A 25,245-nucleotide genomic window follows, 5' to 3' on the forward strand; every position below is an offset into this window, starting at 1 on the left:
TTAGGACGTGATGAAAATTACATCCCGCAAAAATTGTGCCTTGAAGTCCTGTTGGCTTTGCCTCCTATATCAAAGACAGTCATGTACCTGTGCTGCAATAGGACCATATGACACGATCCTCATTCTCATCTGCAGTTCCTGCCTTTATATCATACCCTTCCATGCCAAATTTCCAGCAGGCCTCAGAAAGTAATTGCAAACAAATAAGGTAATAAATCTTTGTTATCTCTGACTTGGACAAAATTTGCAATGAGCAGCTGGCAGGAGCAATGTTGACTTTTGCTTCACCCAGTGCAATTCTTGTGGTTACTGGAAAACACATGCCACCAAGTCTGATTTGGGACCTGCTGGCACTTCTTGCTCTACCAGAAGGCATCTCATTTTGCAGCGTGCCAGGGGCAAAGCTGCACAATTTGCAGCCATTTTGCACTCAAAGGCTTCTCTGTATGGAATTCAAGGGCATCACTGGGTTCACTTTGCACAAAGAAATCTGGAGCCGAAAGGAGTTTGGGAGCACAAGCAGAGAGGGAAAAATTGCAGGAGGTAACATAAAAAAATGGGTCAAATGGGAAAGAAAGGAACTCGCATGGCTGGAAGCCCAGGCTGCCTCCAAGAAAAATGTTTTCCCCTCCTGAATGGTGAAAAATGGCAGGAAAAATTGTACAGAGCCTTTCCCCATTCCTCAATCCCATGTGAAGACCTGCGTGTTGGTCCTGAGCACTAGCAAAAGGACGGTTTTATTTCCTGTCTGCAAGCTGTCAGACCGCACTCACATCTCCCCTAAGGGCAAAATAGTCCTAGGTCTACTGTGGTTGCTGCCTCTGGTCAAGCAAACGGGAAGAGAGAAAAAGGCTGTGATTCTCCCTTCACTCCAGGCGAGTCAATGTTCAGCCTCTCAAAGGCCACACAGAAATGAAGTCGTCACCTAAATATCCTTAACAGGCTCTTGATACAACACAGGGAAAATGTGGAGAGACAGGGTTTGAAACCACAGACACAGCCTCAGCAGAAAACACGCACGGGATTTGGGCTGTAGATGCACGGGAGGGTTCAGAGGCACAACACCGGCCATGGTGTCCCAGCCCTGGAGATGGATCCCAAACACACTTTTCCTGATCCACCCCCTTGCAAAAAAAGCCAACCAACCTATCCATGTAAAGGATCACTTTGTGACTTCGTTTTGGTCCCAAAAGAAACTTCGAGCATCACTTCTCCCCTTGCCTTCCCCCAGCTGAATGCGCTGCTGAGGTTCCCACTAATGACACAATGATCTTTCCAAGAGAAAGTACTTTAACAACAACGAAATGGGGCAGACTTGGATTGGCACAACTTGCAGGCAAGCACAGGTAAGAGGCTTCTAAAAGACCATAAAGAAACGAAGAAGCACCTCTTAACTCAGCTTGAGGGATCCGAACAAAACTGAAGGATGTCCCGAGAATGTGGGTGTGAGATTCTTGGCAGGGCAGAAGAAGAAAGGGAAGATTTTCACGGGGCATAGTGTGTGCAAAAGTGTTCAGGCACAATGCAAACTGTAAGAAAAGTGCCCGCTCTGACCAACAGGGCTTCCAAAGGATGGAGCTCAGCACTTAACTCGCAGCAACGTGGGGACCACAGCATCTTGCATATCCACCCTCTCCCTTTGGCCTGGTGGCTGTGCCTGTTGGCCATGTTGGCCATGTTGGCCATGGCCACAACAGCACTGTTGGCCATGAGAATGGCTTCACAGCGTGGCAGCCCTCCAGAGGGCTTGCCTTTGGTTTGCCTTTGCTTCCAAAGCACCTCCAGGTCCGTTGTCAACGGGAGGAGAGATAATTAAATATAATACATGGTTTAAAACATAAAATTCCAGCCCCGTAGCCTCTTGTCCTCCTTCTCTGCCTCATTTCTCTGCCCTCTGGGTTGTCTCTCTTCTTGCACTCAAGCTCATATTTCTGAGTTTTTCAATTTCCTAAGATGGGATAATTTCCAAACCGTTCTGGTTCAGAGCAGTATCCTAACCTGTCCCACTTTGAGGCCATGTTTCTATTCATGCAAATATTCCAGCCACCATCCCTCTCCTCCAGGGGCCTATGCAATGTTTCCATGTATTATATTGGAATTATGCCACCTTCCCGACGGTTAATGAGGAACCACAGAGTAAGCACCCCCTGTAATTACACGTGACCTGAAATCTAAGCCAGAAACAGACACGTGTTCATTCCGCGACTCCAAAACACCTAAAGGTGTAATCACCAGTGCCATGGCGTGGCAATTCCCACCTAACACTTGTCAGCCACCAGTTACTGTGACCTCCAAAAGCCCTGGCCGGGTGATTTATTCCTGCCCTGCACTTCTGAAGATTCCCAAGAAATGCAAATTGCCTACCCTGCACCATGAAATAATTTCACCTAATGATCTTAGAAAGAGAGTATGAAAGAAATCTGGACTTCACGGCTCCAGTTCACTCACCACCGTGACCTCTTCCACAAATGCAGGCTCGGACCTGCTCATTCCCCCCCCCCAGAGTAAGCTGCAAGAAAGCATCCGCCAGCTAAGGATGTCCTAGAAGGAGGAAAACCTTAGCTGTCAATCTCCTTGAGAAGTTCAACGCGTGGACAGCTGGAGCGGGCAGCTGCCAGCACTCGGACGTGGCTCGGCGGCTGTGAGAAGGCTTCACTGCCTGGGGGCTGACCAGCCCATGTCACTGAAGGGTCCCTCGCCCGTGGCCGACCTGGGAGGAGGACCACAAGGTGTGCAGAGGTCAGAATCGGTGTCTGATTCCCCTTCTGCAATGTAGGGTCTGATTTTGGCCACGGCTGCATAGCAACCGTTGTTAAGGATGTCCAAATTCTCTTTGGACTGGGAGATGCTAAAGCCGCTGAAAGAGCGCTCCAGTTCCTCGTGGTCTACCGAGGGGATGGAGATGGAAGTGTCGCTGTCTCTCATGGCACTCTCGTGGTGTTTGGTTGTAATGTCTTCGTTCCTCAGGTACTCTGCGCTCGCCCTGTGCCCGCCGCTGTACGCTGACAAGGAGCGCTCGTGGGAGGGTGGAGGTGGGATGCGGACCAGCGAGCCGGGGTCTCCGACGGGCGAGGAGCCGTGACTTTGCCGCTGGTAGACCTGCTGCTGGCATGACGTCGAGGGCGGGCATGTGTTGGTGGGGGCTGGTGGGGCAGAGAAGTTCTTCTGACCCATGGAGCTGGTGGACCTGATGATCTTGATGATGCAGCCATTCTTGTCAATGTGCTCCCTGCTGTCTTCGGGGCTGTGGTAAGGAGGTGCTGGGTCTGGTTCTTTGGACCCAAAATAAGCCTCCGTCTCCGTTGGTGGGATGCCCATCCGCTGCATATAAATGTTCACCAGGAAGTCCAGCTTCTTCTCCATTGACTGAACCTGCAAAACACCACAGTTACAGGGCTACACACTGCCTGCCGGCTGAAGCAAATTAACATCCTGAGTACAAGCAACTTCCAACCCACCTAGGCATGAGTGTGGGCCTGGGCTTCATAGATGACCTCTGCCTACACTGACCTACACCAAACTGAAATTTTTAGTAAATATTTAATTGTCCTATTCTGAAAAAAAAAACCCCTTAATTTTCCACCTTTTTATAGGGTTTTCCTTAAGCTCCTATAATCTTTCTGACATGCACCAAACTCCAGGAAAGCTGGAGTACACTCACATCCTTCCAGTGGCTTTCAGCTCCTTACTGCATTGGGCACTTGCCTGGGCTCAGATGGCCACGGGGATTTCTGAGCCTTATCCTCTAGGAAGATTTTCATCTTCGGTGGGGCCAGCAGCTACAGCAGCCAGGCTCATGCACTCATGTGAAACACGTCTAGAATGGTGGCAAAGAAACCAACGTGCCATTTTCAAAAATAATATAGCCTTTTGGTAGATTCACCAAAAAAGAATGTCTGTATGTCACAGACTCCAAAGCGCCTGTTTCGAAAGGAGTACTTAGGCTTGTAAGACATTTAGTGTAACCTTTTGTAACATCCACCTTGTTTCTTTTTCAAAATATTCTTAGCTCTTACTTTTTTTTCTAAACGGTAATGTCCCACTGGGGAAAAATAAGGCAGGAAAAACCCATCACAATGCATGCAACACCCTCTGATACGAACTCCCTCCTGACCCCGTATACCTGTTTTTCAACTTTTCCAAGCCTGCCCATCATGCTAGGGTCTTCAGGCAGCTCCCCTTCCGCTGGCCCTTTGGTCCGATCCTTGTCAGTCATGGAGGATCCTCTCCCAACGATCTGGTCAACTCTACCGGGATCAGAAAATCCCCCCCGCCCCCGGAAAAGGACCTGGAGTCAGTTGGAGGCAGCAGGCGAGGAGGGCTCCGCTTGTCGCGCCTCCATGGGACAAAGCAGCAGCCTCTCTCCCAACTAACACTCCAAATTACTCACAGACACGCAGTGGCACTGAAGTGTTAATTCAGATGCAAAATTCAGAGCAGTATTAGCAGAGTTTGAAACTATCCATTTCTGTTTATACAGATAAAACCTGGCACATTATGCACAGTAAATTTACCCACTGCAAATAATTTCTTTAACTGGCTTTCTTCCAAATCAATTAACTTCTTATTTGTACTGAGAAATCGTTATTTTGGGGGAAGATCAAGTTTTTTGTCTAGCATATGTCAATGGGATTTTTTTCAGTCTTTGCAGCAGTTTCCTCTCCTCGATGCAAATGTAAGTGTGCAATTCTCATGTCCACGAAAATGAGCCGCTTGCCCTAAGATCCAGACAAACAGGTGTAGTGCTAACTGTTTTAGTGGAGTTACATCAAGGCTGAATTTGGTCATAACTCAGCACACATCACCAAATTGTCTCAATGCAACTGCAGTTCACAAATAGATGTTTTCTATTAGCAGGGCTCCAAGCCGGTGACAGCAGAGGACACTCCTGCCAAATCAGCAGCTAAAGCTACTGGGCACGTTGTTTGGCACTCACTTCTTTACACACGTTACATTTGCAACTCCTCATTCCCATTCTAGAAATACCTGGGTTGATATACAGCTCCGTATGCAGAGGAAGGAGGAGGGCAGAGCCAGTTTGCAACCTGGAAGTCACTTTTATTTCAGGCATCAAATTATAAATTTTCTAGAGAGTAAACACTGGAGCTTGTTGTTCCCTCAAAAGTCAGGGGAGCAACTCAGTTTTGGAATAGCTTCTTAATGGCAGCCTAGTTCATAACCTAATTCTACGCCAGGCAAACTTTACTCTTGCATAATGCACCAAAAGTAAGGGTGGCGGGGGGAAAAGAAGGATTAATTAATCTGACTGAAACCAAGTTGAGGTATCTTGAGCGGAAAACTCAAAATGCTTCTTACGCAGTTCTGCCGTGTGGGCCATGGGTCCATGCACCAGGAGGAGGAAAAGGAAGGAGCTGAACACAGACAGACAGGGGAAAATGAACAAACAAACAAAAACCAAGGAAAGGAATGAGACGTGAGGCTATTTTCAACACAAGAGCCATCTGTTTTCTTTACATTTGACAGGGACTCAAAACGTATGTTGGCTGTTGACATTAAGGGACAGATATCAGTGGGTATGGACCAGTGTGGCTCCCTTGGCTTATATTAGAGCAACAGCAGTTTATAGCACCAGAAGATCTGGCTCAAAGAGATGAAGTGGATGAGCGCATCACACCAAAGACAGAAAATATAAGCCAACAATTGTTTTAGAGTTTATCTTTGATCCCAGAAGATACTTCATTTGGGCAGGGATGCAACAGAATACTGTTCTGTTTAAAAAGTCATGTTTGATCCTTTGCTTAGCAATATAAGCACAGGAGTACAAGGAGCACCAAGTGCTATAATCACAAGCGTGAGGAATATGCATGCCTTATTTCTCTCTTGTAATGGGAGAAGCAAATTATTGACATGTACAGGAACTCCCCACAAGGGATGCAATTACTGACATGACATACAGCACAAGAAATCCTACAACAATGTCGTTACCATGTAAGCAAAGAGGTATTAAATTGGATACCTCGGGCTACCTTGGTTTGGAATCACAAGTCAAGGCGTAGTACAGCCACTGTACAAACTCCTCTCCTGTATGCACAAGCAAGTAGACTAGTAAAACAATGAACATGTGTTTAAAGAGGCCCAAAGTCTAAGCACTACCGAATATTGCGGAAGGCCAAGAACCATCAGGGTGCTCTGTCCTCGTGTCCCATCTAGCACAGCACTAACACTGAAATGTATCCACTAATGGAAATGAGATGTCCTTCAACAGCTTTGCTGAGTAGGGCAGGGAGGCAGGACAGACTGTAACACAGAGAGGAAAACGGAACATTGCCATGCTACGGCGTATCATAACAGCAGAGATAGTCTTGTGTAACCCTGTTTCTAATCTTGCAGAATTTGAGGACGGACTTCTTTCTTCCATGTCCTTAAGAGAAGAGCGATCTATTAAATGAACCTCACATGACCCATGTGAAGCACAGGAGGCCAGCTGGCACTTCACAGATGGAGTGATCACTAGTATCATACAGAAAAGCACTGTCTTCTTCTATCACCTTCAGGCTGGACATGCCTGTAGACCTGCTATGATTTAAAAGCAGGACTGAAGCACTTCGCAGAGCTCACCCATAAAGCATTCAGAAGCCCTTGCCCATATACCGTTGATACCAGAGCCCAGGAGAATTCCTGCTTGATTCATTCCTTTCATGTCTATACTTTAACATAGTCCTGACTCCTGAGGTGGTCATCTTCCTCAGCTCTGAGAAACCAGAGGGCCAGATCTCGCGTTGGAGGCAGGGTCTGCACCGAGGACGGTGCGGTGGGCAGCTGTGGGCCACTGACTTCAGTGCAGAGAGCGGAGAAGGTGAACCAAGTCCTTCTCTCTTGATGGGAGAAACCAGGCTCGAGGTCTCCCACCCCTTTGCTTCCCATGGCAGAAGTTAGACCAGGGGAGAGTGCTCCTACTCTCAGCAAAGCACAGAGATTTTATTTGTGCCTTATCTGATACAAGAGAAGAGAGGAATTTCCTCTTGAGCTCCCAACCCACCTGTGCCTAGCTGAGCACCACAAAGAACAGAAGGTCCTTTTAGCCGTTATAAAAGAGTTTGAGGTTTTGTCCAAATTGGGCAGCAAAGCTCAAAAGATGAAGAAGAGAGGACATATTCTACCTTTGCAAGCAGAGGGGGATACTGTATGTTCCTACTGCGTGACAAGGGACCGCAAATCTTCTGAGATGCCAAACCCCACTTCTGCACTACATCCCGTGGGGAGCCTTGTGCCTTCCCGAACTTATCTTGGCTATGTTGAATACACATGTGTGGAGGGAAGAATTCAGCTGAGGCTCTGGAATAATCAGCCCCGTATTTTTCCCTTCGCGGCAGAAGAGGATTCAGAGATTTCTAACGATGCATGACAAACTGTGCCATCTGCTGTCCTTGATAGGCTCTGCTGGGTCTTCATTTGGGAGGGAGAGAGAAAGGGGACTGCTCTTTAAAGCGAACTTTGATATCTTTCCTTCTTTCTAATGATACAAAAAAAATGTAAAGTCTTGCATCAGCCACAGTGCAGGTTTTCTCATGCTTCATTATGCTTCATGCTAACAGTGCATGCAAAGAGGTGTAATATGTCACCCTCGGGCCAGAAGCAGACATCAAAAGGTCAAACGGCTCAAATGAGATAAAAATGAAGTGTTTGGGAATATATATTCAATTCTTTTCTTTTTTTCTTTATCTCTTTTAATTTTTTGTACACAATCCAGGCATTGAAGCCAAACCCCCTTCATCCATGTCACAGGACTGGCTACTTACCTCCTCATTTGGCAATAAAGTTTGCTCTAGACATATTTTGACCAGTATCTGTTGTCTAAAAATTACAGCTGAGTTGCACCTATTCTATGTTAAATTAGCTGATCAAGGGAATTTAATCCAAATTGTCTGTGTGTACAGCATGGAGCAAACACCTTCAGCCAAACCACAGCTGCGGACATCCACTAGCCTCCAGCTGCCTTTGCTGGGAGCTACTTGCAGGAAACTTTTGGCTGAACTGAGCCCTTGTCACCAGAGCACCACAACGCAATCCACGGGGTTCAGATAGCTCATGGGACATCACTCGGTTTTGTTTCTCTTCCTTCACTGGGTGTTTTCTTATGATCTGGGCAGCATTTGGCTAAAACAGGGGTGCGCAGGCTAAAAAGGAGAGGCCGGTGCAACCCATGGAGACCCCATGGCATGTGTCCTCACGGCATGGACCCACATGGTGCTGAGAAGATGAAGGCCATGGCAGCAGCAGAGCCTGACCCAGAGTTTTTGGATTTGGGTTTGGGGCTGCTCAGAGCTCTGGTTCCCATCCATCGGGCACCTCGAGCACCTCGCAGAGCCCGCTGGTGCCTGTGGGAGGATGCAGCTGGGAAAATTAAGCACAGCATAAGCCTTTTAATGGGTGGGAGCAGAGATTTCTGCATTCTGCTGCTTTCTGGAGCCTCTCAGCCACAGCTCGATAAAGAAGAAATGAGAAAATTCAATTCATTAAAAAGGAGCAATTATAAAAAAAAGTCTTAATGCCCCAGGAGCCTAGTGAGTATGTGCAAACAGATTTTAATCTGGCCATCAGTATTAGAAACTGTAAAAACGGGGAGGGAAAAAGTCATTAACATTAAGCTGATATAGCAACAGACTTGGACTGAATAAAATAAATATCCTAGTTTGAGGCCTCCTCCCCTAGTATCCATCGATCACATTTTCTGTGTACAAGGCACAAGCTTTCACATGAAAATCTTGCCTCTAGTGAAGGCTTGTTGCACACCTAACCTTATAGGTTAAATACGACAAAATCCATTTGAATATATATTTTTATTTTAAAATAAAAATGTTGTTGTAGATAAGAAAGTTATTTCATTTTTAAAGACTACTTTTGGGCCTCATCATTTGGCAGGGAGGAGAAATGGGAAAAATGCTTTGCTGAGAGCATCTTTTTTCCAAGCATAAAGCTTGGGGCTTCTGGAAAATTCTCTTATTTTTTATAATCTTTGAGCTAGCTGAGTGGGAAAAGGTAAGCTTTCAATATTCCTTTTACTCACATTCCTCTAGTGAAGCTTACTCAGAGCAGCTTAAATAAAAATCAGAGATTTGTCACGTATTAGCTCTTAGGGAGGGCAAGTATATTTAGAAAAAAAATACTTGAAGCTAAGCTTGCTGCATTTAAAAATCACCTACTATTTGTGCATGGAAAATGACTTTCTGGCAAATATTTATACCTGCCTTGGGCTCCAGAGGTCTCAATACAAGGTGAAAATAGAGCTCAGCTCATGACCCTGCTGACCAGACCTCAGAACGCCCTCAAATGGGAACTTGAGTGAGAATATGTTCCTTGTGGCAGCTTCAGGTACGGTTTTAACTAAGGAGAAAACTTAATAAAAGCAATGAGAAAAATCTCGCTGCGTGACTGAGGGCTGGGTTTGACTCCTGCTCTTCAAAAGAAGAGCAAGCAAAAATGCTTGCAAAATCAGGATCTTTTTTTTTAATATGAGTCCCGTGGTTGTAATATTTTAACACAATTTTTTCTTCTGTGGTTAGTAGAGTTGCATCACCAAGAAAAAGGGACCACTGTGTTCATCAGGTATGAAACACTTCATTCTTACTTTGCCCGCTGAAGTAAATTTATTTCATAGTGCAAAGAGCTGCAAAGGCTCCTTCGCTTGTGTGTGGAGTGTTTCATCTTTTAGAAATCTACTGGTCTCCTGATCATCTCATTTTAGAGATCTACTGATCATTTATATTGGCTTTGTGGGTAAATATTCCACCTTTTACATCTGAAGATAGCCTGGTAAAATATGAGATTTTAAAAAGATGTAATTTTGCTTTCTAACACCTAGAAGAAGACTGAAAATAGAAAATATGCTAGCTGAAGAAACTGATGGTTATTGATGACTGTATGAATGTCCCTTTTTTTTCCTTTGGCTTGCCTAGTGTGAAAGCTCATTACTGGAAGTAAATCAGAGCATACCCAGAGTAGCAAGCCCTTCTGAGTCATGATTTAGCAAGCTGCACTGCTAAGTGATAAATGCCGTCATATAACTGGCATGAAAGGGGTTTGACATTAAGCAAATGAAAAATCCAGAGAAAGCGGCATTTTGGTGAATCCTAACCTAGGCGAGTATTGGGGAGATTCTTTGGAAGAATACATGGGTCCTTTGGTTGGATACTTCTTATGCCGGGGAGTTGAAGGGGGCGGGGGACCCACAATCATATCTATCCTGGCAAAGTAAATAAGAAAAAAGACACCAGCAAAATGCATAATGAAGCAACATGTAGAGAAAAGTTGGTCAGAAAAGTTGCAGAAAGAAACAACTGAAAAACAGAATGACAGAGAGAGAAAGAGAGAGAATTTGAAAATATATTCCACTGGAAACTGAAGGCTCTTTCCTACCGCCTGGTTGTTGGTGAAACCCAGAGCCTTACCCACCCCAGGGTAAGATTTGGAGATTTCGGCACCACTGAAACATCACTAGGAGAGACCCCCGCCCCAGATATAATAGGCAACATGTTTTACCCTCTGGAATATATTTGCATATGTGTAGCAATATCCCATTGAGGTAGTTGGATATGAAAAAACATATATTCATTCTCCTTTCAGTTCCAGTGCTAGATAACACATCCTCAGCTAGTTCAGAAAAGCATGAGCTGTTGGAGTCGGCGAGATACGCTGCGGGATTGTATAACTCAATGAACAGGAGACATCCATGGTTGGCAAGGTGTCAGGATGAGACACGAGACAGTGTGAACACAACACTGAAAAGAGCACATTACAGACACAGTGACAGAGGCATTAATGATTAAAGAGGAAAGTGCATGTAAACACCCCAGAAATTTGCTCGAATGCAGCTTTAATCCACCAAAGCCCTGGCTACGGGAGGTCACAGCCAGCCCTGCTGAGCTGAGCTGGCATGGAGAACGCAGTGCTTTGATTGCTGAAGGAAAGGGAAATCAAAATATCTGTTCTCCTCTGAGCTGCCCCGTGACAACCTCCCTGGGCTCCACCATATGGGTGCACTGTACTTCTAGCTCCAGTTGGTCATGCCCCAAGGTTGGCCGTGGCCACCCCAGGCACACACCTCGTCTACAGGGTGCCCCTTCTGGTTGTACTGGGCAGGTGACCAGCCATGGGACCTCTTGGTGCTCATCTGGCTATGATGATGAGTGCTTTAAAGGATGACCCCAAAGGGGTCTGCTCCCATCACCATCACTGATCTCCTGCTCGGTGGGGACAAGGAAACCAGTGAAGCTGCCTGGTAGCCCTGGATCCCAAATCCAGTAACTTCACACTTTTAAAGCAGTTCCCAGTCCTCCTGACTTCCCTGCAATGGGGTGGACGGCAGCCCTAGCCTAGTCCAGCCTCAGCAACCTCAGCCTCGCAGTCCCATGGGTACAGCTAAGAGGAGAATTGAGTTTGGTCTTTGAAAGCTGCAATTCCTTGCCCCAACCACCCCAAAAAACAGCCAACCAAACCACGCCGTCTTTGCAGCACATCACCTTGAACGATTGGCAATGGGAGACTTGCATGGATGGTGAGGCAATCTGCTGCACCAGCTCCGGGTGCTGAAAACTCAGGTGTCTCACCTGGAGCCAGAGGAGATGACAACCCCAATGGTTCACTACCCACTGTGAAGGCAGCCTGGAGGCTTCACGTTTCAGGTTATTAAAGTTAGGAAATATAAATCCCCTCCTCCTCCTCTTCCCTCTCCAGATTCAGCTGCACATCTTGGATCTATAATCATTGAATTCATACTGAACGGGGGTGAGAGGCTCAAAGAGAGGAAATTCTCCGGGATATTTTAGTCTCCATCGCAAGGGAGAATTTACCTTCTGGCTGCATATCTGGAAATGGGAAACGCATAGCGTGCAGCAACGCTGAGAAAGCTACCTCTGCTGCTTAAACATCAAAAATAGCAGAGTTAAAATGGTCTCTGAGAGATTAACAGAAGAGAGATTCCTCTTTTACCTAAGACAATTTTCCCATTCCATTCCTGGGGTTCATATTAGCTGTTTGCATACCCAAACACATTTTTTTGCACATTTGCTGACTCTGCCAGGGACCTAGATGGGTTTGAAATTAAAGAAAAACTTCCCCAATGGCTCCCAGAGGAAGCTGGGCTGCCATAGCTATGGAGGGAAATACTTTCATTCTCCAAGTGTAAAAGTAAATGGTATATTATTTTGACTGGAGATAGCCTATGGCCAAGCCCTGGCTCTGTTCTGGAGCTCGGCAGAACTGGGGCTACTTCTGCTGAGCTGGCACAGCCGGGGGGGTGTTGGGATTTGGCTTCCAACATGGGACATCAGGGCTAAGGGAGCAGTGGTTAGACAAAAAGATTTAGCTCAGATCCTCTGTTCAGGGGACCAAATTAATCTGTGGTTTTTTGCAGGAGAAATCATTGGGTGATCGTAGTGGACAATGAAATTTTAAATGCCCTTCTCGGTTCCATTTGTCCCTTTTTCACATTTCTTCCCCTATTAAAACTAACTCCTCTCCCCCTAAAGTTTGAGCACAGAGGCTGCTCGGCTAAACCACACCTACATCGGTGGGCTTGGATGAGAAATCCAAGCGTGTGTTTTTGGCAGACTGTGCCATTTGAGGAGGAATTCCTCCTAAAACAGCTTAGTGGCCCCAACAGCTGGAGAAGCCGCTGCTTCCTCGCTGTCCCCTCCACCCGTAGCAGCAGGGTCACATCCAGCACACCAGATTTTATTTTGTATCACTCCCAGGAAGGCACCGAATTAGCCACATTAGCCTTAAGACTGGGGCACCAACCCTTTGCTATCCTGCCAGGAGGACCGCAGAGATACGCACCTGCCTTACCTACGGGATATACTATCATGGCAGAAACTCCCAAATAAAGTAGGAGGACGAGCAGTGACTTCTGTGCGTATGTCCTGGGGTGGGCACTAAGACAGTTTTAGTGGGATAACACCACCGTTTGCAGTCCCTGTCCTGCTCATCCCTGTGGGTTCCAGCCACAAGCATTGATGTTTCCCTTGAGGCTTTCTCTTAGGAAGAAAAAGAATAAGTTGTAGCTGCAAAGCAAAGTTTCTCTCTCCTGGCAATACCTCCACAATGAACAAAAAACAGTGAAAAAAATGAAGCAAGGAGAGGGGTCTCTTGCCTGGCCTGAAGGTTTTTGATCCGAGAGAGCATGTCCAGGTGACCGGCTGAATACTGCTCGATGACATCCATCACGTCGTAGGGCCGAAGGCTCTCCTTAAACTTGCGCTTGGAGACGAGAAATCTCATAATGCTGCAGGAGAGGGAGAGGAAAGGCAAAATATAGTGCCTGGGCTGCAGCCTGACCTGCTTAGTGGCAGATAAAAAACACCGCAGGGAGCTGCTTTGGAAGGAAAATGGAATAAATCCCAACCCTGCGGGTTTGGGAGAGGATGCGGCAATAGGAGGGGGAAGGGGATGGCGGGGGCTCGTGGCTGAAGCCCTGTCTGCGATGGGGGGTCCCCGATGCCCCTTGGACTATCAGCTGTGTGAGCGTCCTCTCTGCACTGCTTTTATAAGTGTCAGCATTAAATCTCAAAGCTGGTGAGAACGATCATTTGGATGCATCCCTGCAGGGGATCTTCCTGTTTCTCCATTTATCCCTTCCCTCAGCAAAAATTGCCCTTTCTGGCAGAATTTTCTGTAAAGGAGAGCAGGCCACCCAGGGGAAAAACAGCCTGCAGCACAGACATTTCAACATTTGTCACCTCTGCTTGGACTTTAAATTTCTTTTTTTTCCCTGTTATTTATTTTTCCGGACCGCTTCCCCCCTCTCCCTCTCTTACCACACTGCCCTGATGCTGACTTTCAGTCCTGGTGTCAAATCTTCCGTCACAAACTCGCAGTTGCAGCTTTTGTTCTCATCGGGAATGTCTTCTCCGGGGAGGCTTGCTTCTGGGTTTGGGAGAGGGAGGAATAAAGACAACGCGTTACTCTTTCCCATGCTGGTGCCGCACGAGAAAAGGCAAGTCGGATCAGAAACAGCAATCCCAGGGGGAAGCACCAGAGATATCTTTGCTGAGCATCCCGACGGGAGCATTTCCCAAGACGTGTTATGGTGACATCCAGCAATGCCAACTGCAGCTCTCACCCATCTCTAGATGCCCGACTTTCTCCTTTCCCCGTCCCTATATACATAAATATATACATTATCATGGGTGTCAGCAGGGTTTTTCTTATCTCTTATTGTACTCCAAGCTGGAAGGGGAAGGAGACCTATGTAAGCACCCAGGCTGGCGGCTCTGCCCTTCTTAGGTGGGGAGGGAGAGGACGTCAGGGCCAGCTGGGGATTTGGGGTCCAGCCCGGCACCCCAAGCCCTCACCTTCTGAGTTTTGCCGTGAGGCCGCTCCCTTGATGCGGAAAGCTTGCCGGGCTCGGCTGCGGTCTCCGAAGCTCCAGCTCTTGGGCACTTTGCTCGGGCTGTCCTCGATGCTCTGGTCAGCGCTGGGGGACCTCCGGATGCCCTGAGCCTGTGGAGAGCCTTTCCCTTTGGTGCCAGCACCGCGGGGACTGGAGAAGACACGATCTTTCAAACTGACCTTCTGACTGTTCAGAGAAACACGTTGAAACAAAGACAAAAAGGAGACAGCAGGAGGAGTCATTCTGGAAACCACGCAGTCCTTCCCCACCAGCCATTAGAAACCAAGAGCACTTCCAAGCAGCAGTGAGATGTAGTTTTGCTGTTGGCTATTTTTTTAAAATATATATTTATTTTCTGAGTGAAATGGGAATGATTATTGAGAGAGAGAAAATAATGAGGACTTAAACAGAAGCCCCTCGTGGGATGCCAGGGCTGGCGGGACAGAATGATGTTAAACAATGAGAAACAGAAGCCCCTCGTGGGATGCCAGGGCTGGTGGGACAGAATGACGTTAAACAATGAGGTTATGATTCCTTAAATCACTGATCGGCTCCGATCACGAGCAAGGAGGCTTTTCTTTCACAACTGCCTTCCAAAACCCTATATCTAATAAGAAAATAGCAATAAAAAAAGCCTTTATCTTAAACTTGTCGCTTTTGTGGAAACACTTCACTTCTGGTGCTCAGACCTGTCCTTTCCCTTTCTTCAGCTCCTGTATTTCCTCCCTCTTAAAACACCATCTGCCCCTTTTATATATGCCAAAAAGTTCCTCTTTTTCCAGTCATATATTTAAATACTTAACATATATTTAAATACGTTCACACTTAAATGTGCAGCTCCTTTGTATCCTATAAAGGTGCGATCTAAAAGCTAGCTAACGTCTATCTGCAGGTCTGCTACGGGTGTCATAAACAGGCAAAGCAAAATTTTACAACTTCAGAATATAGCATTTTATTGCTGTTTTTCTATTACAATCCCATTTCCTTAAAACCTTGTAATTATGGTTTGAAAAGAAGATCCCTCCAGAAACAGAGATGATCTCACTGAGAAATAGTCTGCTGACCCAGCTCTAATTATTTTCCACATTCTGAAATTTGTAATTAAAAACTTTCACCCAAATGAAGATAATGAATTTTCACATGGAAATTGCAAAACAAAAAGATTTTGTGAATCTTTATGAAAGGGCAAACTTTATAGAGACGGCATCGGGGAAACCAAACTGCAAATAGTTTTGGTTAATTTGGTATTTTCTGAATAGTAATTGATTATTAAGATACACTAACAGAGGTTAGACAACCAGTGCAAGGCACTTGCACAGGTAGCTAATATTTTATATGTAGGCAAATTGAAACTGAGTGAAACCATGGATGTAATTCCCAATACTCTGTACCACTGCAGTGGCCACTCATCATTTTGCTGCAAATGCTCTGACTCAATTTGCGGGAACAACATTGCAGAAATTTTGATTTCCACATCAGATTTCCAGGTCACCAACCAAAGACCTGGTTTTTTCTGTCTCTCAGCAACGCCACCTTAAAACTCAGAGGCAAACAGTCCTCCTTTGCCTTCAAAACTGTTCTTCAATCGGAACTCAGCTGCTGATATCTGAAGGAAAGCAAAATGCAGCTCCCTTTTCCCCAGCCGTATCAGCTGTACTGCGCTGACGGGAACAGACATTCATTTTTGTCAGTAAAGGAAGAAGATGGGACTCGAAGACACACAGGGAGCAGATTTGTCGAGTAAGAAGGTGCTATTTTTACAAAGTCACTTTACATTGCAAGATGTCGAACATTTACAGGGAGAGAAAGGTGCTTAGGCAGCGTTTTCCGGAGTTGCACAGCGTGATCCCGAGGAGGCACCGCTGCCCGGGTGCAACGCCCAGGGAACGGGGAGAGCAGCTCCTGGGCTGCAGAGCAGGGTTATCTGTGGCCATTGGCCGGGCAACAATTTCGAGTTGAAAGATACATTTGAAAGAAAATAAAATTTGTTCATGACCGAGTCAGAAAAGGCAGAATTAACCCAATTAATGATGCGTTTTTTAATTCAGTGAAACTGCGTAGGTAAGTACTGGAGATTTAATTTCCAGTGTGCTGCCCACCTGCAGAGCCTGTCTGAAAGGCATGGGACCAACAGATGTTCAGCGTAGCTGAAAATCAGATCAGAGGTACAAATCCACACAGGAATCTAGGAACAAGCATGTGCCTAAATACCTTTCTGGATGTAAGCCTTAGTCACTAATGCTACCAAAATCACGGTACATAATGAGCCAAAGGTTTAAAAGCAATTCTCACTCTGTGTTTCTTGGATTAGAAACCAGATTGAAATTTTATTTGTCATTTGATCCTAAATAGGCCAATTGGATTTTTCTTTATTTTAGTTGATTTTACAGCAGAATATTCCTGGAATCTACTGCATTTCAGTAGTACTAATACTTTGAACTACCTGGTCTTCTTTAAAAATAACTTTTATGTAAAAGAATCAGCAACACACCAATATTCAGAATTCAAAGCAATCTCTTTGTGCCTCATCCTCTGCAGAGTTGCTCCCATCACTGATCTCAGCACGAAACCAGTTGCCTATCACTGAGTAAAGCGGGGCCTTTCCTTTGGGGCCCCTTTTCCATTCCCACAATAAATGCGCTGTAAATGTTTGCAAGAATCACAAAAGGCAAAAAAGAAAGCATGGATCTCAGTGAGGTACACGAGCGAAGAGTTTCCAGCCTGATAGCATGAGATGCAACACTTTTACACGTTAAAAAATCTCATAGAAATTTGATGAACGATAAAGATCTGGGTGGGTTTTGCTCCTGAGTAATCGCTACTCAGAAAAAAACCCAACACCTGATGTAACATCTTTGTTTTAACACAGATGACATGAGACAACATGAATAATTAATCGATTTTTTCCTTCTGCCATGCAATTCTCTCATTGGAAATGACACCTGGAATCACATGCAAGTACAATCCCTGCAGAGGAGGATGCTGTCGGGGTCTGCAGGAGCTGGTAGGAAAGTGTCCAAAATAAATATAGACATATATAGAGATATATGTTGTCAGCTAATCCAAGATCATGTTCTCCTTCAACCAGAAAGTCATGCAGAGTGACGCAGAGTGTCTCGGAGAAGTGGCATTTGGATGTCACTCAGGCAGATGGTAAATGAGCCTCAGTTCGGTGGAAAGTGTATGTGTTGGTGACATGAATATGAGGAAAGCGGTAATCCAGCCACACACGACAACATGAACTGAAGCTTGCAATCGTGATAGCTAAGAGCGGCGCGAGCACGGGGCAGGCGCCCTGCTCGTTCCAGGAGGAAGGGAAGGGAAAGAAAACTGTGGCTTTGCAACCAGAGACAAAGATTATGGGAAGCCGTAACAGCGTAATAGGGGGTGCTTTAGTTCCTAGATCTTCAGTTGGCACCTATTAAAAACATATTGGATAACAAAAAAATTATAATGTTTCCAGGCTGACTTTGGGGAAGGTTTACAAAACTTTCAGCTTTTCACTTGAATTTAACAAAGGATAGAAACTGAGTCGACTTTTTCTCTGCTGCCAGTCAGAAAACGAGAGCCCACGTTGGATGAACACGTACAGACCAATCCATGGTCCCACAGCTGATGGAAAGATGCTCACTGCTTTAGTGGGCTTTGCATTTAGGTTCATTTAGGTCCAAACAGCCCAGCACTCAGCAGCAAAAGGCATGAGAACTAACCTTCAAATGAGCTACCATCAGCCTCCTTAGGATGCTGGGGGTTTGAGCTCCTGTCTGAAACCCTCTGCTTTGGGGTTCATTCCACAGCCCTCTATAGTATTAAATCAGCACTTTTAAAAAACGTGGACTCATTACGTTAGCATTAATTTTGGATCAATAGAAAGTATCACCTGTAACTTCTTGTCATTGATTTTAAACTACGCTTAAGCAATGGTTTCATTTTCTCCTTTCATTTTGTAGGCAGCAAACATTAGCCAAACTGAGTTAGACTAACATGGACTCAGGTCCATCTCTGCATACGAACTCAACCAGTAACAGTGTTCATTCTTCTGAAAAGCTATGGCCAGGAGAAAGAGGCTATCTCCTGTTGGGAAGTGAGGCTGGTTTTTAATCCAGAGTTTGGGCTGAGCTCATGGCATATGAGAACAGCTTGTTAAAACCAGGCAGGAGTGCCAGGAGTGAATGATAGCCTTTGTGGCTATCACTGGCCTCCACTCTGGTCGCAGGTGTCACCTGAGGCAGAAAGCAGTCACTGGAGACACGGAGGAAAGGAAAATACATCTGTACGTGCAACACTTGCCATGACTAGAGCAGAAACCAAGAGAGACCAGGCTCAAGCCTGGTTTGCCTCCAGTGATTTCAGAAAAGCCATTGCAAAGGTGAATTCAGCCCAGAGAATGGAGTTTCTAGAAGCAGAGCAACCTGGGCGTAAGGAAGACAAAAGGTCAGCCAATGATCAATGTCACGGTGAGTACTCCCTCGTCTCTTCCTTGTCCACAACCACAGTGTTAGACTCGGGTTGAAGGGAGTCATTGAAATCGCAACGGGAAAGACCAGAGTTGCACCATCCCCGCAGCCACCACATAAACCTGGCTGAGCATGGGGCCTCGGGTGAGTGGAGGGACACTGCAGCCAGATATGTGTCTTCAACCTTGGCCTTTGGTATTTTGCAGCATTGCTGTTATACCATCACCCCTCTCTTCCTAACACACAGCCTTTTATTCCCAAACTGATGTTGAGCACTGTCGAACACCACATCACACGTATCCTGCATCTTCTAGCAACCTTTTGCTATTTGCCAGCTCAGCTGTTTTGCATTTCAGGAGCAAAGCAAAACAGCTAGATTGCATCTTCGAGCTGGCTGATTATTCCTAAACAAGACTTTAAGAAACACGCTACACCCAGACCCGCAGGCCAGTCGAGGGCTCTGCAAACACCTTTCCTTCACTGGTCTGGGTGCCATTTCTTCCCACTGTCAGGTCTCTGTGGTGCCTTCATCTCTCTGAGTAGATGCCAGGAAAGTCTCTTACAAAGCAGAATATGATAGACTTGCTAATCTGGCTTGGTATAGTTACGTTACTGTCTAAAAATGCATGCATTATTGCATTTATTGACTAGAGATCATTGGTTTAGTGCATTAAGAAACCACGGCTTCTAAGGAGTTCTCCATTAATTTACCTACATTGAGTTTTCCATGATTGCCTCATCGTTTGCTGTTATTTTGTTATATGCATCCTAGACGAAGGCTTTTAGCATTCAGCCTTAGATGCATCAAAGTGCTGGCATCTGCCCCTAAGAGTTCGTGCAGTGGGGGATTGCAGGCAGGCAGCCCAAGGGTCCAGGAAAACAAGACATTTGAATTATTTTTATGTCCTTTCACAGTTAACCTACAGTTTTACTAAAGCACAGTGTGTATAACACTACATTCAGGATGGATGCAGGTAACAAAGTTGCCCTTGTAGCTACTCCAAAGTTCAAGACTCCTTTTTGACTGGAAGAACCACAGTCTGTAATCCTCCTTCTCAGCGTCTCCAATGGATTAAGAAGATCTTGCGAAAATAATTTGTTTCACCCTCCCTTTCCCTTGCAGAACTCAAGATGGAGGAGATGAAATGAGGACCACAGCGGGAAGGAATTTGGTAGAAATTAGAAAAAAAGATACTGGCTTTACCAATTAAAAATTCATGCCTAGGAAGACATGCAAGGAAGACAGTAAGATCAGAGTGGCTGATTTTCCAGAAAACAGAACTGGACACGGACAGGTGAGAGGACAGCACTACGAATATCACTGCTTGGTTTAATCTCTGCCAAAAACAACCTCGACGTTGAGCAATCGAAAGGAGCCTTTCTCTGGGGAGGAGACCCTGCCTGCCCTACGCCTCCGCCTCCAAGGATAAAACAACCTCACCTGGCAAATGGAAACACTACAAAAGCAATGATATATTTTTCAGCTAGACTATTGACCAAATCTTTGCCGTTTGGAAATGTATGGAATTGCTGTCTGTGCAACTGGTGATCACCCAATATTTAAACCAGTTCTTTCAAGGATAAACTTCAAGGAAGGCCACAGTACTGTCAAAACACGTAGCAGGAGGCTAACTCAAAGATCCAGGCTATTTATCCAGGTACAGGGGATTTCCTACCATGCAGAACTACTTATTATGAAATATAGATCATGCCCCTTCCTCTTTGTTACCCATTCAGAGATGGGATTTACCACACTACTTCTGAGCACAAGCACACGCAAGTCTCAGGCATGAGTCCTAGCCTCTAGATTGACAGATAATAAAAATAGCCAGCAGGGAAAAAAAATATAGCAAGAAAAGAAAAGATACAAGTTGGAACAATTAATGGAGAAAATCAGAGATACATATACTTTCAAAACTGTAGTTTCATACTTTTAAAACTGTAGTTTGTTGGCTTTCTGAGGGAGACAGAGACTGGTGATTTTGAGAATTAAAACGGACTCCAAAGAAGAGCATGCAAAAATCCGATTTCACAAACATGCGGCATCGCTCAGTGCCCTGCCACTCCTGGGCTTTCCGCCTGCCTGGCTGTGGGAGGAAGAGCTGATGGGGTTCCCCTGCCAGCATTCACAGCATGCAAACTCTGGGCGTTGGTAATTCAAGAAGGTGCACGTTTGCTGCTGAGAAGCAGTGTCTGGGGCGGGGGAAGAGACTCTTCCGGTGCAGGCGTGGAAGCAGACGTATTTATGCATAAGTAAAATAAGATCTATGTATCTGTGTACCCTTATGGCCATTAGATGGGTGCACTAAGGGATGCTCATTGGGAATTCTCTGGAGCCGCCTAACAATTGTCAGCTTGATGAAAAAGATAAAAACACTGCTGGTACGAAACCCTCTGCTCTAGCTATCTGTTCCCCACGGGATCTAGAAACAGAACCATTCACAATGCCAATGTCAACGCTAAGGGGAACCCGTATCCCCTACGTCTGGTGGGACAGGCTGAGATTAGTCCTTCTCTAGCTGCGTAGTAGAGGTGCTAGATAGGCAAGCCATGGCTTCCAAAGGCCACAAGACTAGGAAAGGTCAATTTGTAGTGTTCGGAGAGCCAAAGGAATGGTGATTGAGCAGAGGTAGGAAGCTGGTATTTCTCATGCTACTGACTGGATATTGCTGTACAGTGCAATTCAATTTGCAAGGATTCCCTGGACCTTGAGGAGGGATGGAGTGATAGGGAGGAAGGGGTCTTTTTAAAAAATTTTGAAAATTTTCATTTTTTATTTTTTAAAATTTTCCATCATTTGTTAAACTTCAGTTCCTGGCCTCCTTCATTGCTTAGCAGACACTGGCTTGCTAGCCCAGACCAAATTCCCCATCCTCGTCTCTTTGAATCACATATTCTGCATGATTAGCAGACAAGGAAGCCTCTAGTTTCTGAGCGGGCAACGGGGAGGCTCTTTCACCTTTTTTTTACTCATCTAGTACCTCTATTAAGCAGAGAAGTGATCAGAACGGGTGGTAGCAGGGTAGAGGGAGAATGAGCCGTGCAGCTTTTGATTAGTTCCGTGCGACGCATTTCCCGTGGTACCTAGAGTTTCCTGAGCAGCATCCGCATAGTGACTCTCTGCACGGTTTGCTTTTACTGGAAATGAGGGGAGAGTAAAAATTAGACCTGAAAGCAAATGCCAGACAGGAAACTTTTGATTACTGACTCTAGGTTTAAAAGACAGGTGTTTTGAGGGCCGGGTTCATGACAGGATTTTTCTGTTTGAGCGTTAAATAGGGGGGAAAAAAAAATCAAGGGGGTTTCTGAAATTTGTCTCATTGTGGTCAATAAATGCCATTATTAGAAATGACGCATTCTGCATTGAATTGGTGGCGTCAGTTCATCTACAGTTGACTGAGTCCTGCAGGAAGTTTTTTCATCTGCATTGGAAACAAAAAGTACTCTCTTCTTCCTCTAAACAGATAAAAAAGACTTTTTTTTTTTTTAATCGTCTAAGCCATGGAGAGCCAAAACTTTAACTCGTTTTGTCCAACAACATCCAAAAGATTCAAATTTCTTCTTTTTTTTTTTTTCCAAAAAAACCCTCACAATGAAAGCTAGTTAATCTGTGAATTATTTGCACTTCTCATACAGGAATTAACATTATATTAAGCCTGGTATTTAAAAAAAATAGACAAAAACGGGGTGTGGTGCAGTCCCTTATGGGAAGGGATTTGAACATCTGTGTTCACGCATCTGGTTTTTTGTAATGCTTTTTAGACAGGCCCTACCACTTCTGGGGAGTCACTGGCTTCGCTGAGGCACCACCACAGCTCCCGTGAGCCCATCCCAAATCGCTGCTCAGGCACTGCCCTGCCAGGAGATTGCCACCACGACCAGGGTCCTCCACGCCATGGAGCAGCCCTCTACCTGCGGAAGGGTAATGACGTGGCCCCCATCATCCCACCTGGCCACCAGCCACCAGCGGGCATCACTTGCTGAGTTCATGGACAGACTGAAAAGGCTGAAGGGCATAAAAACCCAACCTCGTTTTACCCTTGAACTCGGCAATCGGAGGAGCTCGCGGGCACACGCAGAAGGAATTTGCAGGAATTCCTTCTGCTCCGTGGCATCCCGTGCAAGCTCAGCCGACACCCTCTGCATCCTGGGGACTCCTTGGCCACCCGCAATGGGACCCCGCATCCCCAGGGAGCCCCGGGGACCGGTGGTGCTACCGGGGCTGTTCTGGAGCTGGGGTCTGAGCATTGCGGCGTGGGAGTGGGATATTCAGCATGCAGAGCCTCGGGGAGACACGTGGGTTACTCTCCTCTTGGTCTCCTCTGCAGTGCCTGTGGAAAGATGCAGTCCCTTCTGTGCAAATAATCCGCTCCCCTAAAGGCAACTGATTATTTCCAGATTACTGTCAGTCCCAGCATGAGTCTCTGACACCAGTTTAATCGGTTAGAGGGTCAAACACCAACCCAGGCTAACGTGGCCCGTCGGGCTCCTCTGATTGACACCCATTTCCAGGGGCAGTAGCGGTGAGTGACACCCGGGACACCCTAGGCTGGATGAGCAGGGGCCCACTGAGTCAACCAAAGGCATCCTCCAGTGTGTACAAAAGCCTTCATCACACCCCTGAACAGCGATATAAATGTTGTGTGTACCTCAGACAGACATATACATACATTGATATATAGATAGATATACGCACAGATATACATACACATTACAAGGTGGCCCAGTCCAGCATTCACTCGATATAATGGACAAGGTCCTGCTGAGTTCATTAGGGTCAAGGACAAACCACAGCTGAGGACAACCTTCCAAAGAGGTTCCTCTCATTACCTACAGGACTGAACTCATGCTGGACAAAGTAATCTGAGTTTTAGCTTCCCAGTTCCCTGGAATCCTTCTGTTTCTTTTTCTCTGATATTAATGTATTATTATGATCACTTGGTTCATTAATTTTTAGCTTTTCACCCAATCATATTTTGGAAAATACAAGAGGAAGAAATGTGGTCATGGATGCCTTCAGATGTTTATCAGACCATCTGTTAAAGAGCATCTGAAGCACACATTTCCTATAGGAGCCTCCGTAGTCCTGGCTAACCATATGTTTGTCTTTTTGACATTACAATCAGAAGACAAAATAAACAGAGATGAGATGCCACAGCGAATTTCCAGCCTGATTAACATAGGAGTAATCAAACCCCGTGACTACTCTGATTTGCTGGCTTTCTGCCACAGGAGGGGCGAGAAAAGCCCCACCACAGAGCAGCCCTCCTTCCCTGCTGTTACGAGGCAGAGAGGACTCATGTTTGGACCCTGCATGAGAGCAGCGTGGTCTCGGAGGCGTGACGGCCACTTCTCCTGGCCAAGGCAGGTGGTAGGGTGGACACAGCACCCAAAGCGACAGGCAACAGAGGAGGCTCTGTAAGTAGTTTTTAAATAGGGAGGAAAATGAAAAGGGGGAAGAGGTACGTAGCATGTAGAAAAAGGCCAGCATCTTTTCTGCTCATCACAGCCTGGGCTCCATGTCACGGGGAGGTGAGCTCCTGTCCCCCGGCACAGGTCAGCACACAGCTTCCCGGCACTCGGTCATAGATGAATGCAGACAAGCTCGCGGTGAAAAACAAAACAGAAGTGATAGAGAAAGGACGTAACCTGTCTCTCAGATCAGCCATCCCATTTTACGCCGAGACCAAATCAAAAGCCACCCGAGTAATTCCAGGTGACCCCGAGCCTCCACCGCGCTGACCCCATCTCCTCCCCATGTCCTCCCACCCCGGGCAGCAGCTCTCCCAGTGCCATCTCGGCAGAAATCAGGACGGCTACAGCAGCACCGGAGTCTGAGGGCAGCATCGCCGCTGGTGCGCGGGCAAGACCCCGAGAGCTGCCCCGCGCGCTGGCGGGGCGTTTGGGACGCTCCCAGACCTCGCAAGGCAACGTTTGTCTTGCGCAGCGCATTCCCATGAGCCGTGCCAGCATCCCTTCCCTAACTTAAAATGTATTAAGATGCAAAATAGTGAAAAAGCTGTTTCTGTTCTGTTTGCTGTAAGGACTTTGTGGTGTATCAGTTATGGAAAGAGGGATATAGGAAATCAGCCACTCCCTACACATAACGGCAACGGGAGGAAGATCCAGCTGTCTCCAGATGAGAGACTGTATATTTCCTTACATTGATGGAAATGGAAAGTGGCAAATCCGTTACCAGCCGAAGCAGTAAAATTGTGGTGCTGGGGTCTGCTATGAAAGACGATTCATCCCGAGGAGTTTCCTACGTGAAACGGTCATCAGCGACAGACCACGGCTGGATGATGAACTGGTGGGTGGGCTGAGAAACAGGACGAGTTTTCTTTTCTAAGGGCAGGATGACACACTGAGCATCACCGGGAGGCTGCTGGAAGTTAAAGTGGGTGGGAGATTTGAGATGTGAATGTAAAAGATCCAGAA

General features: G+C 46.2%; 1 protein-coding gene across 7 annotated transcripts in view; it reads right to left on the reverse strand.

Annotated features, from left to right (window-relative positions):
- Window positions 1-2,652: 2,652 nt before the first annotated feature.
- The window catches only part of KCNQ2 (potassium voltage-gated channel subfamily Q member 2), a 68,058-nt gene continuing 45,465 nt past the window's right edge, over window positions 2,653-25,245 (reverse strand). For 2 of the 7 annotated variants that reach the window (XM_075517009.1, XM_075517007.1), the window contains 5 exons: window positions 14,313-14,536; window positions 13,776-13,881; window positions 13,112-13,243; window positions 4,124-4,247; window positions 2,653-3,372 (listed from right to left, as the gene is read on the reverse strand). In XM_075517009.1, coding sequence (XP_075373124.1) covers window positions 2,653-3,372; window positions 4,124-4,247; window positions 13,112-13,243; window positions 13,776-13,881; window positions 14,313-14,536 — 1,306 coding nt within the window. Of the gene's footprint in view, window positions 3,373-4,123; window positions 4,248-10,096; window positions 10,205-13,111; window positions 13,244-13,775; window positions 13,885-14,312; window positions 14,537-21,891; window positions 21,946-25,245 lie in introns of all 7 variants that reach the window. The other 5 variants (XM_075517008.1, XM_075517006.1, XM_075517004.1 and 2 more) reach the window with 4 other exon arrangements.

This window comes from Mycteria americana, chromosome 14 (assembly GCF_035582795.1).
Source record: "Mycteria americana isolate JAX WOST 10 ecotype Jacksonville Zoo and Gardens chromosome 14, USCA_MyAme_1.0, whole genome shotgun sequence".
Classification (NCBI taxonomy): Eukaryota; Metazoa; Chordata; class Aves; order Ciconiiformes; family Ciconiidae; genus Mycteria; species Mycteria americana.